The sequence below is a fragment of the Bidens hawaiensis genome, unplaced genomic scaffold, assembly GCF_021521415.1.
Source record: "Bidens hawaiensis isolate Kalapana, Puna unplaced genomic scaffold, B.hawaiensis_p1.1 tig00038606_1, whole genome shotgun sequence".
NCBI lineage: Eukaryota > Viridiplantae > Streptophyta > Magnoliopsida > Asterales > Asteraceae > Bidens > Bidens hawaiensis.
The window spans coordinates 106,194-122,376 of NW_027496782.1; the positions used below are offsets into that span (position 1 = coordinate 106,194).

At 32.3% G+C, this 16,183-nt stretch overlaps 1 protein-coding gene across 1 annotated transcript; it reads left to right on the top strand.

Moving 5' to 3' along the window:
• Positions 1–451: 451 nt before the first annotated feature.
• LOC143590487 (kinesin-like protein KIN-14Q) lies at positions 452–5,121 on the top strand. The gene is made up of 16 exons (XM_077070951.1): positions 452–572; positions 696–770; positions 856–924; positions 1,046–1,120; positions 1,208–1,449; positions 1,530–1,692; positions 1,777–1,853; positions 1,934–2,033; positions 2,109–2,207; positions 2,291–2,467; positions 2,541–2,826; positions 2,933–3,094; positions 3,441–3,656; positions 3,729–3,766; positions 3,862–4,151; positions 4,262–5,121. The coding sequence occupies exons 1-16, from the start codon at positions 452–454 to the stop codon at positions 5,036–5,038; spliced, it is 2,967 nt and encodes a 988-aa protein (XP_076927066.1). The 3' UTR covers positions 5,039–5,121.
• The last annotated feature ends 11,062 nt before the right edge of the window (positions 5,122–16,183 follow it).

The window sequence follows — 16,183 nt, forward strand, 5'->3', positions numbered from 1 at the left end:
AAGAAAACTGCAATCAAACACCCTTTTTGGTTCAAAGTTTAAATATATGGAAGATAACAGATTTGACCCACTTCTAATCACTGATGTTCTCATGCAAGAAACCCAATCTCACAGTATGTTTTTGCCACTCAATTAGGGGTTTTGTGTTTCAAGATTCAATTTTTATTCTTGGGTTTTTTAAATCTTGGTTTCTTGTAACAGAAATTAGGGCTAAAGATTGTATGGATCCGATCGGAAATGATGTTCTTGATGGTGGGTGTTTGTGAATAAAGGATTAATTATTAAGAAAGTAAATATTTTTGTGCTGATTAGGGTTTTTGTTTTCTTGAAATAGAAATGTCTTTGGGGGATTTAAGCTCAGATGCAATTGGGACTGATCAAGATGTTCTTGATAATGGAAATGTGAAAAAAGGTGCAAAATTTTCAAATTTAATGTATTAAATCATGATATATGGATTTGATCTTTTTTACTAATTTGGGTTTTTTTTTTCTTGAGACAGACATTTCTTGGGAAAATTTAAGTTCAGAAGCAATTGGGCCTGGAGATGTTCTTGATGAGAATGCGAAAAAGGGTACAAAATGTTTTTATTTAAAGTATTTTTTTACAAGATTTGAGCAATTAAAAACTATATATTTTTAGTTTTGTTGGAAGAAAGTAAATATTCTGTACTCTAATTCTTGTTTTCTTGAACTAGAAATTTCATGGAGGAACTCAATCTCAGAAGCAATTGGGACTGAAGTTGTTCTTGAGGATGAGAATATGACAAAAAGTATAAATTTTACCACTTCTATATAAATTTTCAAGTTTCATAAACTTAATCACTAGAATATTCTTTTCATTTTCTTAATTTATAGGTCATTCCATATGCTCAGAAGCAACTTGGCCTGCTGCAGATGTCCTTGGTGATGGAAATGTGAAGAAAGGTACAAAATCTTCCTACTTTTATATAAATTTTTATAATTCAAACAATTGAAAACTATATTTTTTAGTTTTGTTGGAACAAAGTAAATCTTTTGTACTCTAATTCTTGTTTTCTTGAACTAGAAATTTCATGGAGGAACTCAATCTCAGAAGCAATTGGGACTGAAGATGTTCTTGAGGACGAGAATATGACAAAAAGTATAATGTTTTACGATTTTTATATGAATTTTCAAGATTCATAAACTTAATCACCATAACTTTTTTTTTCATTTTCTTATTTTATAGGCTACTCCAAGCTACGTTTTTCTTTAGCTTCACCCGATTTAGTTATCTGCTCCGGATCACCCGATATTCCTAACCGAACTTATGAAGATTCACCCAAGTTATTAAAGCATTTATTCATGGAACTCTCTTTTGAAAATGGTATTAATGAGACATCCAGAATTAAGGATTACAATCAAAGTACAAATGAAGATCTTGGTAGCTCACAAGCTTCATTTGAGCTTCTTCCATTAACATCAAGCAAAGTAATTATTGCTACACAATGATTTTATGAAATTATTTAAGTTATAAAGCGACCCATTTGAATCTTTGATTCATTTTGCAGGAAATTAATGAAGAGTGTGATGAGTTAATGAAAGCAAAGAAGGCGTTGGAGATGATGAAGCGAGAAAATGAATTAAAGAGTAAAGAATGTGAAGAAGCTTTAAAGTCGTTAAGAGAACTTCAAAACGAGTTAATGAGAAAGTCAATGCATGTTGGATCATTGGGTATTAACTTTCACGTTTCTTGAAACCGATCGATAGATTTTAAAATTTGCATAAAAAAATTCATTTTCTTATTGTTTTTGACAGCTTTTGCGGTTGAGGGTCAAGTGAAAGAAAAGAGTAAATGGTTTTCATCATTAAGAGACATGTCAAGAAAACTTAAGGTATAAGGCATCATGATATTACACCATAAAGTTTTAATTTTTCGTATACAAAAAAATTCAAGATTTATTTGTGAAAACAGATCATCAAAATGGATCAAATCAAGCTGCTGGAAGAGGCAGAGGCCTACAGAAAACATGCTGCTGAAATGAATGACATGAGTTGCATCATTCAATCAAGAAGTAAGCTTTGTATTTTGTTAATATCAATTTAAAGAACGAAAATAACATAATTCATGTGGTTTGTTCATTTGTTAGTTAATGAACAAGTTGCACAACATGAAGATCTTAAGATCAAATTCAATGAAGGAGCTAAAGAAAGAAAAGAACTTTACAACAAGATCCAAGAGTTAAAAGGTTAGATTTTGGATTCTAGTTTTTCAGTAACATGTTGTGTGATCTGAAACAAACCGTGCTCAATATGATTGTTAATATTGTAGGGAATATTAGAGTATTTTGTCGGTGTAGACCTTTGAACTCAGAAGAGATTGCAGAAGGGGCTTCAGTGGCATTTGATTTTGAAGGTTATAAAGACGGTGAACTTAGAGTAAAATCAAATATAGCATTTAAAAAGAACTTTAAGTTCGATTCAGTTTTTAGCCCTGAAGCAGACCAAGGTAAACTAACATTTAACTGCACAAAAAACTATATGTTTTTATGGCTAATAAATGCTAACATGAATCTTTATAGTTGATGTTTTCGAGGACACTTCATCAATTGCAACCTCGGTTCTTGATGGATACAACGTGTGCATATTTGCCTATGGACAAACTGGAACAGGGAAGACTTTTACAATGGAGGGTACACATGAAAACCGAGGCGTTAATTTCAGGACCCTTGAAGAATTGTTTCGTGTGATTAATGAACGTAAGAATCAAATCCGGTATGAAATATCAGTAAGTGTTTTGGAGGTTTATAATGAACAGATTCGCGATCTACTACTTCCAAGTTCACAGCCAGGAGTTGCTGCAAAGAGGTAGATTCTTAATAATATTCTGTATATTTGATTATTTGGAGTGTGTTTGTTTAAGATTTTTAATTTTTGAAAATTGTGTAATTTTTTTTTTTTTTTTTGGGGGTAGGCTTGAAATTAGACAAGTTGGTGAAGGGCTGCACCATGTTCCAGGTCTGGTTGAGGCTGAGGTGAGCAACATGAGTGAGGTTTGGGAGGTTTTGAAAACCGGGAGTAGTTCAAGGGCGGTCGGGTCAACCAATGCTAATGAGCATAGTAGCCGATCTCATTGGTGAGTTTTGGTTCTTGTTTTCTTGACCCTTTATTAGTTTTTTATGATCGGATCATTAGGGTTACTTTTATCTTTAACTGATCAAACGGGCAAACGAGTAAGATGAAAAATATAGCTTTTTTGGAAACGGGCCGACCCACCCGGTTTGATGTTTTGATTCTTGTTTTCTTTGACCCTAGATTAGTTTCTTGAATGGAGTTTGTTAAAGGTGGCAAAATTTCTAAACAGTTACTTTTGATTGGTCTATTCATGCTAGTTGAAAAGAATAGCTTTAATGGAGACGGGTCAACCCAACCATTTTGCTTCCTTTTAGTGTTTGTAAATGTGATATCATATTTGTATGCAGCATACATTGTGTGATGGTTAAAGGTGAGAATTTGGTGAGTGGAGAATGCACAAGGAGCAAACTTTGGCTAGTTGATTTAGCCGGAAGTGAACGGATTGCAAAAACCGAGGTACAAGGAGAAAGACTCAAAGAAACCCAAAACATAAACCGATCGCTTTCCGCACTTGGAGATGTTATATCCGCTTTAGCAACCAAGAGCCCACACATCCCCTTTAGGTATTTCAAATTTCCCGGGCTTTTGAAGGCTACAAATCTAAATCTTTTAATTATGTTTTTGGTCTTTTGCAGAAACTCAAAGCTAACACATTTGCTTCAAGATTCTCTAGGTACTGTTAAAATACAATACTGCGTACATTTTTATACTTTTTAATATAATTTATTGTTTTATAACACGATACAATGTGCGCTTATGATATTTTAGGTGGAGACTCCAAGACACTTATGTTTGTGCAGATTAGTCCCAATGAGAATGATTTAGGTGAATCACTTTGCTCTCTTAACTTCGCCAGCAGAGTGAGGGGAATAGAATTGGGCCCTGCAAAGAAACAAATCGAAAGCTCGGAAGTTTTAAAGTATAAACAAATGGCCGAGAAATACAAGCACGAGTTGAAGAACAAAGATCTACAGATCAAGAAAATGGAGGATAACTTTCATGGTTTAGACGTGAAGTTGAAAGAAAAAGAACTCAAAAACAAGATTTTGCAAGATAAGGTATGCGTTTAATATTTTATTTATCATGTTTATCATCAATAACCTTGGTTTAACCGTGATCAAGATCAAGATCAAGAATACGATTCTTCTTTTTGTTTTTCACTTTTCAGGTTAAAGAACTCGAATCACAACTTTTAGTAGAAAGGAAACTCGCACGCCAACACGTTGACACAAAGATAGCAGAACAACAAATGAAACAACAGCAGCAAGACGACCCGGTTTCCACATTTTCAAGACAACCGTTTGCTTCTAAACCGTTAAACACCCACAAGCTCAATCAAGAAAGCAAAGAGAACCAATCAAACATCATTCAAACTACCTGCAAACTACCTACACCTTTTCCTCCATCAAGAGACCTTGTCAACCTTGATGACAATATTGAAAAAGAGAATGAAAAAGAAAACGAAAAAGAAAACAACCCGTATTTGCCCATACCGTTCAAGATTCCAAAACGAACCAGTAGGGCCTCCATTTGCACGACTTCACACCGGGCCCCAGTGAGATCGGTATTACCACGAAGAAACTCTTTGATCCCTTTACCAACTACTCTAGCACCAACCAAATTTGCTCCATTGCCATTAATAAAAAGTGACAATGAATATGCAGACCGGGCCGAGTGTTGTGTGGAACCGCCTTTAGCAGTAGAAAGTCCTAAAAAGAAACTGATGAACGCATTGAGACGAAGCGTTAACAAGAAAAACCAAATGAAATCCCCGTTGCAGGCACGAAGAGCGGGTGGTTTGAACGTGGTGGTGGATCGCGTGCGGGTTTCTATCGGTTCTCGAGGGCGTGTGGCTCATAGGTTTGTTGCCAATGGGAGAAGAACAAAGCAACAGAATTGTATGGGGAAGGGAAGAAAGTGGAATATTGGAAAAGGAGGACTTTGAGTGTGTATGTTTGCATGTTTATGTTTGATGTAGATAGTTTGGGTGAGTGTGATTGATTATGGATTGAGTGAACACTTGTTTTGGTTGATTTTTAGTTTTAGTTTTCAATAAGTGTTTCATAGGCTGTTTGAAACAAAAACAAAACTAGCATTCATAGTTTTAAGAATGTTTAGGTGGATTTAATGAAATTTTTAATTTTATTTAGTTTGATTGTCACTTTTGTAGTTTTTGTTTATATTGGTCCAGAGTATTAAAAGCCCATAGTTACAAGCCCATAACACATGCTGTATTGTTTAATAATAAATATTATTATTATTATTATTATTATTATTATTATTATTAAGTTGCTGTATTGTTTGGTTATTAATATTTTGGCCAAAAAAGTTAATGCAAGTTGAAGCTTGGACACATGTTCCTACATGTTTATGTTGTAGACATTAGTTTTAATGATCCTGATTTTAGTAAAGAAAAACATCTTTTATATTTTATAACATAGATAAGTGCAACTAACATAACTGCAAACAGGTTGGATGGTGGGAGTGGGGGTGGGGGTGGGGGTGGGGGTCTTAAATTATTGTTTTGATAACTCTATAATTGAAAATTGGGAATCTTAACCTTCGTTATTATTAATTTAATATTTATGTTGGTAACTAAATAATGATTGGTTAGGAGTTTTTTTCTTCTTTTTGTAACTGTCTATAAATAGAGAATTGTCTAGGTACTCTATTTGTACGGGGTGACCCAATGGTAAAAGATCATCGCCAGCTGGCCCAACCCAGCCATACGAAGCTCTTAAGCGGCTCCAAGTTATCTCAAATTCCGAGGAAAACCCACCCGCCTGAAAGCCCACTGGTGGTAAAGTACGGACGCCCTCGGGATCGAACCGGAGATCTCAAAGATCTCAGCCTTTCTTCTTTGAGCCAACCATACCATCTTCAAAGTGTTATACGTGGGGATCGCTACATTGGAAAGCCATACAAATTAATGTTTACATGTGATAATTTTTTTAAAAAAACAATACCTAACTTAAAAACTTTGTCCCTAAATATATATATATATATATATATATATATATATATGTATGTATGTATAGATGATGGCTCCACGAAATAACAATTTATATGAATTATGTTGCATCGTTTAATGGACGACCATACCACTCCATCTTCATCCAGCACCCCGTCCCACATCATCTCCGCCTCAACCCAAATCATATGTCGTGCCTTAACAAGCTACTTTTGGAATCTATTCCGGCCAGCCTAAAGGGTAGAGAGAGGGGAAAATAAAAATAATCATTCTTATAATTTACTTTTTTTTAAATATAACACTAATTATGAAGTTATTTTTTATATAATTACAACCAAGTAGACTTTTTTATCGGCTAAAATCCCTCAATACTTCTATATTCACATCACCTGCGGGAGTTTGAATCTAATACTTTTCACCAAGAGGCAAGAACCTTTATTAAATAAGCTACTCATGTTGACATGTCACACCCCGGCTCAGGGCCTGGGCGTGTGACCCAACGTTAGTATGTTTTGAAAATATATCAAAGTTTAAGTTTATAAAGCGGAAGACTTAATAAAATATTATTATATTCAAAAGATGAGATTTTAAAACACCCGTTAGTTTGTACAAAAAGTGTTTGGATTACAAAACCATGTTTTACATTATTTTAATAATAAAACATCTATTGAGCCATCAGATCGTCTAACGGCTATCATTCGTCTCCAAACACCTATTCTTCATTACCTGTAAAACAATTATAAAAATACGTCAGCAACAAATGATGGTGAACACGCTGACACAAAACATTTAAGTTACTTAGTTATCCCCTCGGGTATCTTATGACCCAGCCCATCGTGGCTTAGGAAACAACCAAGTTAAATATACTATTATAAACCTCCAATTATACTTGAAACCTTTCAGCGATACCGCAGCATCGAGGTCTTAGCAACTATAAATATACACGAGATAATCCCCTCTAGGACATTACTTAGGTCCGGCCCAACGTGGCGGAGGCATTAACAAGTGTGGTGCGGTGTGCGCACCGTCTACCCACATATTTAAGGATCCAAACAAACGTATACAATAGCCTGAGGGCCAGCATTACTTTTGTTTATAAAGTTTTAGGGATATAATCCCATGCAAATATTCACAGACTTGTTTTATAAAAAGTTGGACGTATTCACCTTTCTTCTTGGTTGGTGTTTCTCACCAATTTGTCTTGTTACCTCAGACCTATAGTACGAGAATAACGTTTTATAAGTACTAGATCAACGATCTAGCTTCAGACCTTTAGTCCGATTGCATAACCTTTACCTTGACATTTTGTCTCTTTATAAATATAAGGACCTCTAGTCCTTTCTTTTGTTAATCATTCATAACCCTTTGTTTCTTCTTTATGAAGAAACATATATTTCAATTTCTTTGTATATAAGAAATATAAAAATCTTTATATATAATAAAGAAGTATTATTTTATCCATAATCTCGACTTTATAAAATCTTATTTTCACTTTATAAAATCAAGGTATGGGCTATATCCCCAACTAGGTCTAAGCCATTTATAATATAATAATCGGGCAGAATCCCTACCTTGAATGGCTTTTTACTCGAAATGCCTATGCTCTACTTGGACTGCACTTCTCCTTGGAGGGAAATCGAGAGAGTAACTAGGTAGAGTCACGGCACGAACTTCGAGGCTATAATCCTCGGGATATCGACATATCGGGGTGGTGGCACGCTTATCGAGGTTAAGTATGTGTTTTGGATGGTGTGAGGATGAGTGAGGACCACCCCCATGGCCGGTCTATTTATAGAAATTTTTCTGCATCTTCGCGTATCACGAAGCTGCACTAACTTCGCTGAGTCGCCGTGTAGGCTTGCCATGTGTCGCAACGGTCTCGCCACGTGTCCTGCATCTTCGCGTATCCTGAAGATGCAACTCAGATTCTTGGCGTATCGCGAAGATGCAAAACTTCAATTCTGTTCATTTTTGGTCCCTGGTATTTTGGTAACTTGCCATATCATCATCCAAAAATATAAAGGCGGCTCGCGACGATGCGAGCGTGCAAAGTGCGCCATCAAAGCGCCACATTGCGCCCATCGCCCTTCACCCGAGCCCGTGCGCGTGCGCGTCAGGTGCTTCTTATAAACAACATTATCATAGGAAATGCCCTCTTTATAAAGTGATTTATATTTCTTCATTTCTTCGATGTGGGATGAAGTCTCCTTACTCTATTCCTTAACATAAGCTTATTTTATTATTTACCTTATTTTACCCATTACTTATACCATGAATATTTTTAGTCCCTTAACTTTATTATTGGTCAAAATTTGTCCAAAATTTTCGTGATGTTACGTGACACAACTAAATAATAATATTTATTATTAAGACATAATTAAAAGGAACATTTATTTGGAATAAGATTAGGTAGTGAAAGAACGGAAGGATACATTGCACCTTGGAAAAGAAAGAGTGGATGTTCATATACAACCAACTACTTTTTCTATTTCTCACTCTTCTGTTCTTATGCATGAACATCCTTTTTATTTCATTTTATCGCTTAGAAACCAGGCTTCCAACATAATAATTTATTATCCCCAACAAGTTTCTCCATTCTGAAAAGATAATTAAATTCATAAAAATGGATTATATATATATATATATATATATATATATATAATATCACATACATATAAGAATTATCTTGCTAAGTCTATGCAGTAAAAGAGAGAATTTTGTTGTGGCCAGTAGTTACGCTACAATTTTGTAAATTATATAAACACTAGTTCATTTTGTTGTAACGTAATTGTAGTTAACTATAATAACATAGAGGAACGTAATAAAATTACGCTACTTGTACTTTTTAGCATAATATAATTATGCAAGTTCAATAATATTATAGCTTAATAATGCTAATTACCAAATTGTCGTCACGTTTTTTTTCTATCTCTTTACTTTGTGCACTTTGCATGTTAAGAATGCTTTGTACAAAATATGGCTCAACGGCCCATATGTATGTGTTTATGATCCATTATAAATGAAATTAGCATATTAAATATACAAATAAGTAGATTAATTATTATTCTACAGTTTTGAGCTAGAGTAATTACGCTACAAAAATTGAAGTAGAATAATAATTAATTCGTGCGTATCTAATGTTAAGAGTTTTTTGTATTTGATCCTAACAGTATGTGTGTGCGTGTGTGATTCGTAAGTTTGAAAATTCGGTTTGGATAAGGACCCAATTCAAATACTCGAAACTGTAATTCGTAATGACATAATTTTAGGGTTTTCAAGTCGGATTTGGAATAACGAGCACCCTACCTCAGATTAAAAGTAAATCTTGTTTGCTTAAAATAGAAACTTAATCTACCTATTATAATAAAGTAAAATAAATGTAGACACTTGTCATCTTTTGGTTAATTCTTACAATTTTTCCCCTCCAAAACTAATATATATCATTTTACAATATATTTATAATATATATATTAACATATTTATATATATATATATTTATTAACATATTATTTTACTTTATATTTCAAAATACTTGGTGAATTCCAAAAATCAACAACAAATTATGTTTCTCAAATGAAAATTGTTTCGGGTTTGTTGTGAAACTTAAATTTGATTTTATGGGTCAAAAGTTGGTAAATAAATTGTTCGGTATAAGTTACCTATATTTAAGTCAAAATTTGTTACGGATCAAAAATGAAAATTTTGAGCATTTTTAAAAGTTTGAAAATGCAAACTAGATTTATTGTCAAATTTGTTATGGGTTCAAAGTGTTGACTTGAAAATGTTAAAAGTATGAAAGTTAGAATTTTATACATGATTCGGGCTTCAAATTTATTTTTAAGGGCATTTTTTGAAATAATCAAAAGGTTCGGGATTTGCCAAATCGATTATTTTTCCTTCAACTATTAACATTTAATAAAAGATTGCCTATCAATATTTTTAACTTTTATCAAATTTGAAATATTTATATTAACATAAACTTTTCCTTCAATAGTGATCAAAACGTTGTATGGGAAGCATGCCTTGCAAAAATATGCTCAAATGAAACAAAATATTCATAAAATTGAATAGGTTAGCATGTTATTTTTTCTGTTGTCATTATGACCAAGTCAGGAAGCTCTCTGAAACTTATCAAAATCTTTTTCATGGTGTAGCTCAAAAAAACATAGTTCTTGAAGAACATTCATCGTTATAATTTAATGTTCCACTTTACTTTGATGGGTGGTAAATTGAGAAATATATCAATAAAGGTAACGTTCCTTTTTGTACTTAGGCTGAGTGGTTAGAACTACTATCATATGAGAGGTCTTATTTCCGAAATTGGTTCATAACCAAAATTCTTTCAATTATATATATATATGACATCGAGAATGAATTTTTTAATAGAAAGAAGCATTTTTAGGTACATTTTTGCACGAACACTTTTTTAGTAAGTTCATTTAAAAAAAATAATTTTGTGATATAAATAAAATCAATTTATGTACACATAGTATAGATACAAGTATAGATGTAATACATTTTTTTCATATACGCTATGCAATTATTTGTTTTACTTATAATTTTATAATTTGAATTATCACGTGTATGAAACGGGTACTAAAACTAGTTATCAATAATTTCAAATCAAGCTAATCAATGTGACAAGAGATGCAACGAAAAAGCCCACATTTAAAAAACAGGGCCCAAAATACAAATATTTGTAATATATGGGTGGGCCAAAAGTTAGGCAACCATTATTGAGTCACATTGTCACAATATCACATGTCACCCTCATGCATCATATGAACATATATCGTGCCATGTTCTTATGACTATGGGGAATATATACCATCAGATATGTCAACGGGACACATTTCATGCTATATAATTTACCCTAAAAAGTCAACTCTTTGACTTACATGGTCGGATAAAATAACACTGTTATAATAGAATCTAAACTATTTTCACTTTTAAAACATTTATACAAGTTGATTTGTATTGTATTATGATGTTAACGTTGTTAATGCATCTCATATTTTACGACATGAGGTAGGACGTAGAAGATCCGAAGTCAATAAGTCAATAGTAAAATGTTCCACTTCAATAAGATTGAGCGAAAATTTGGTTTCAAATAGTAAAAAACTAAAATTATATTTTGTATGACCGTATGTTAATTAAAGTACTATATACAAACTTACATATGTTACATAAGTTCTTGTATGTGTTTAGTTCTTTAGAGTTGTGTAAGACTACAACTGACTTGGTTTAGAACTTGCATACCCGCCAAAACTTATTACTCCATATTTTGTTTTACATTCACTCGTTCAGTAAGTTGCTCTAAACCTGATTTATACCTTAGACATCTAGTAGATTTTATATTATTAAGTTTCATAAAAACTTAGACCGCCGGTTCTATTTGTCATTTTATTTGTCACAAATTCATACGTAGCATGCATTATATTGTACATTGTGAGCTTACATGGGTACATAAAAGTGAGAATATATCTAAAAATTTAAAAGGCTTTATTTTTTATGGCATGTTAAGTAAAAGAAATACTTTTTTTATGACTATAATGTATAACATATTAAAGATAGATATGATACATTTAATACATTGGTATATTCCAAACGTAAATCCTAGTGAAAATAATAAACATGCACCTGAAAGCTTGATAATGAAGATAATTAACAGTTGAAGCAAAAAATCGTGATCGATCTTCCATGCAAAATTCAATCATCGATCTATAATTGAGTGAAATAGTGGGTTTAGACAAATAAATAGGTAAATAAATTAAATATAATGCAAATAACTCCATCACGTGCCCATGGCAGATGTGGTTTTATTTCGATAAATTATTTAAAAATTAACTCTCTAGGCAAAGCATTATTGGGTGAATCGAATATGAATAAAATAGTTATCTATAAGAAAATAAATGAAAATTTTAATTTAAACACAATGTAGTTGATATCTGAATACCTTTTTTTTTTGTTTAAATCAGATGGATGGCTCATAATCTAATAGTGTTTATATATTTTCACAAAACTATTCAGAAAAAATTTCAAATATTCTTATTCCTAAAAGATAACAATAAATAAAGCTTCTTGTAGTAAGATTTCAACGTACTAATTTTTAGTACTTACAATAGAATTGGTGCAACAAAGTTAAGGTATGCGTTTTTGCGTTTTTGCCACATATATTGTTTATGCACTCGCCCTTTTAACTTTTTATTTGAAGACCATTATTTTATATATATTCTATAAACTGTCGTCTCACATTTAACTGCATTTAACGCATGCATGTAGAAACGAAAGGAGCACTGGGTAACAACGAATGTCGGTTTCCGGCCAACCATCACACCGCTTCATCAACAAGAAAGGTAGGGTTACGCGTATGTTGGCTACTAGCGAACCATCAGCACATCGCACCCCTTAATAAATCGTTATCGATGTGTAACTACGGTATTCATCAGCTATTTGATTGATTATTAAGTCACGTCTGGAAAATAGGTGTATATGCTTGGATTTACATATTTTCATTTAAAATAGATAATTTATTAAACACGCTGATTGACTAAATAAAAATCTTACATGTGAAAATGTTATATATTTTTAACATCTCGATAAACACATGATATTCTAGGTTAATGCAATTATACGGGGCCTTAATCGAATTTAAACAATTATTCTTCCATGTAAACATTACTATTAATGAATGAAAACTTTAAAAATGTTAAACCCAATCAATTTATATATTTCTAACTGTAATTATCTTTTGAATAATCAGGATACATAACTTGATTAGGTTCTATTTTGAATTCATTTTTACTTTGTTAAGTTCAGTTGTTTATTAATATAAAACATCCTATTAGATTTCTATACCGAAACTCTATAAATAAATAACTATCTAATGTTATATCATGCTTACGAAATGTAAAAAAAGAAATATACATAAGATTTGTTTGTTTCAAGTTTCAACATAGTTGGAAGTAAAAAATACTAAAATCTTGAGTCGAAAAGAATAATATATTTTATATGTTTTCTTGTCAATTTCTAAGTAGCTTAAAAATGCGAATGCATGGCCCGATGTTTACCACGTGGCAGACAGTTCTACGAGGGGATCCCACATTACTAATTGGGTTAATCAGGGCCCATCACATGGGACCGTTAATTGTTAATTATTTTATATTATAAGTTAATAATGGTAGTTATTAATTGGAAGAATTTCTACTTTCTATGTTGTATCAATCTGTTTCTAGTGTGCAAGAAGTGTACTACTAGCGATACAGACGCCTATGTCGACTCTTTCCATCATTCCCTTCAATTACTCTTAGAAACTATTTTTATTTTCAATGGCACGTAAATGGTATAAGTTATGTCATCACTCGTTAACTAGTTTTCAGTTAAAAAAAAAACAAATCTAACCATCTAGATAAACAATGAGAGGTGTTTAGGTGTATTAGTTTAAAATTAAACCACGCAATATAAACTAACACTTTTGCCACCCTAAAATATTATGTGATTTAAACCCGATAGATGGTCAATAAAATTTTCAAAGCCGGCTATCACAGTCGTATCAACAGAAAATACAACCAAAAGTAGTATGTGGTGTGGTTGTCAATCCACCTTCCTCTTAACATTCATTTTAAAAGATGTCAAGGTTTTGTTTTGTTTTTATTACCTTTGAAAAACTAATTTTTTCTATCTAGTTTACCTCATGTCTCAAGTGAGATTAAAACTTACAACTATTTGATTGAAGACGATATATATTTGATTGTGTTCATGTTTTTAGAAGTTAATAGATTATATTGCATAATATGTTAAACTTTACCGATGTGTTTGGTGGTTTAGCACAAAAGTTCTTTACAACCGGCATCAATTTATTGATAGAAAAATCCTTTTACATTTTAGAGCATGCACTTTTATCTAAATCGATATGTTAGCAATCATATAAAGTATGAGTGCATTACTCCCGTGTTTTCATTAAAATGACCCCATAGTATCTAAATTTATTAAGACTGTAAACAAAATAGTTATGTTTGTTTTTACAAAAGATCTTAATTTTAGAATTCTCTTTATATATGTCCAGGAAACTGAGTTGCCCCAACCTCATGATGTATAAATGATAGAATGTAATTTCAATGATGGTGTAGATACAGTCTTGAGTACGTACATAGTCGGAAAACACGCTTGTGCCTTATACACCTAGCACATTTATGCCTTATGTTATTTGGACAACATGTTCCTATCTCATATCATCAACATTGGAACGAATAAGCTCTAAGCGACTACCACCTAACCATAACAAAGTACAAACAATCTGCATATGATATTTATAGTCCCATACCTCACTGTATGAGTATATGATGAAAAGTATATCGTCCCATGCCACACACCATTAATTATGGGGTTCATTTATGACGATAAACTACTCTTGAGAAGATCGTTGTAAATACGACAAATGCCCGTAAAATACATCAAGCAAGCAATTACTACTTCTTAAAATAGTGATCTACCTTATACTTACTTTCACACTAAGTTTATTCGCATAAATAAGTTTATTATCCGCAGACATGTCTGAAAACACACATTATTATACCAACTTTGGATGAACCTTGTTTCAACAGATACGTAGATACATATAAGCCTAATGAATTGAGTTCACAAATATATACCGTCTAAAATATCATTAAAAAACAAACGTTCGAAACACACGCCTATAGAATGTGACATGGCTTGTTAGGAATTTGTCAAAAGCACCAAACTCTATTCAGGTGCCACACCAAATGTAGGGCTTGTTTGTCGGAAAGACGGATTAAAAGTTACGGGATGAGATTTTTTAAAATACAATTGGCTTGTAGTCCACGTTAGCAAAAGAGAAACACCATATGCTTTTAATCATTTATCAACTTAATATATGCTTTAAATCAATAACTTTTATAACAAACTATGAACTTTATCACAACTTTTACAAACTTGTAATGAATGTGGTTCCCTAAATCCCTAAAATGGAAACCAAATTTAGAGCATAAAGGGTGGGAAATATTCCATTTAGCCTTTATAATTTCAAGTGAAAAATAGTAATAATTTTTTTTTAAAGTCTAATTAAAAATGGTTCTTTGAATAATAGTTAATAAGTGGGGGACCACCCAGTTCGTGTTTAATTACGGCTTAACCTAATTTATTAAACGCCACCACAAACTTTCACCATTTTTTATTTATTTCTGTTAAATAGTAATAGACTATAGCCAATTAGCCATATACTAGCTAAATAAAACTCATATTAAAAGAAAGCAATAAGTTTAAACGTGATTAGCAATTCCTTTTTCTGACTACATGTAAATCTGGTCTTTGAAATGAAAAAATATATAAGGGAAAAGTTGGCGCCGTTAAAAAAAAAATATAAGGTTATAGTTGTAGGAATTAACTTTTGATTAACTAACTTATAATAGCTATTAACAAACTTAATTATTAGTTATAGTTTTTACAAAAATAACCTGAAAATAGTAGTGAAAACCAAGTAGCCATATTTTAATACGTGAGTAATGTGTTGTACGTCACATTTAATCGCATATCATGTTAAAGACCTACTTAAAACTCATCTTACGGGCCATCACCACTTTGGTGGGATGGTAAAGGCTTTGGCCTTTGGGTGAGAGGTCCAGGGTTCGATTCCTGACATTGGCGGTATAATGTAAATAGTAGAAGAAAAGCTTGAACATTCAAAAAAAAAAAACTCATCTTACGGACAAAAACCTTTGATGTATCACCTTTCTTAATGTATCATAAAAAATGTATGTTTTGCTATTAAATACAAATAATGCGTGAACAAGCATCACACATGCTCTGTAATTCTTCACATGTATAACTATTGGTATTTAACGCACGAAATTTAGTAACATTTATAAAGAAACTCCATAACACTTATCTAGATAATACAAAAGCAACTTATAACATTACTAAGGAAGCCTTCACGCCCCAAGATAAGCCATAAGGAAAACACAGACAATCCCTTCTAAAGTATAAATGGAAACATCTCCAACGTCCTTAGGAATCCGACCTTGGGCAGTAAAATACTTTGTCTTACTTACTCAAACTCTCCTACTCTTTCGTTACATTATTTATCTTACCTTTCTACATTAT

Coding starts and splice junctions, on each gene's coding strand:
- LOC143590487 (XM_077070951.1), top strand. CDS start 452: ATGGATTTGATCTTTTTTACTAATTTGGGTTTTTTTTTTCTTGAGACA. Junction 925..1,045: donor TGATGGAAATGTGAAGAAAG/GTACAAAATCTT, acceptor TTCTTGAACTAG/AAATTTCATGGAGGAACTCA. Junction 2,208..2,290: donor CAAGATCCAAGAGTTAAAAG/GTTAGATTTTGG, acceptor TTAATATTGTAG/GGAATATTAGAGTATTTTGT.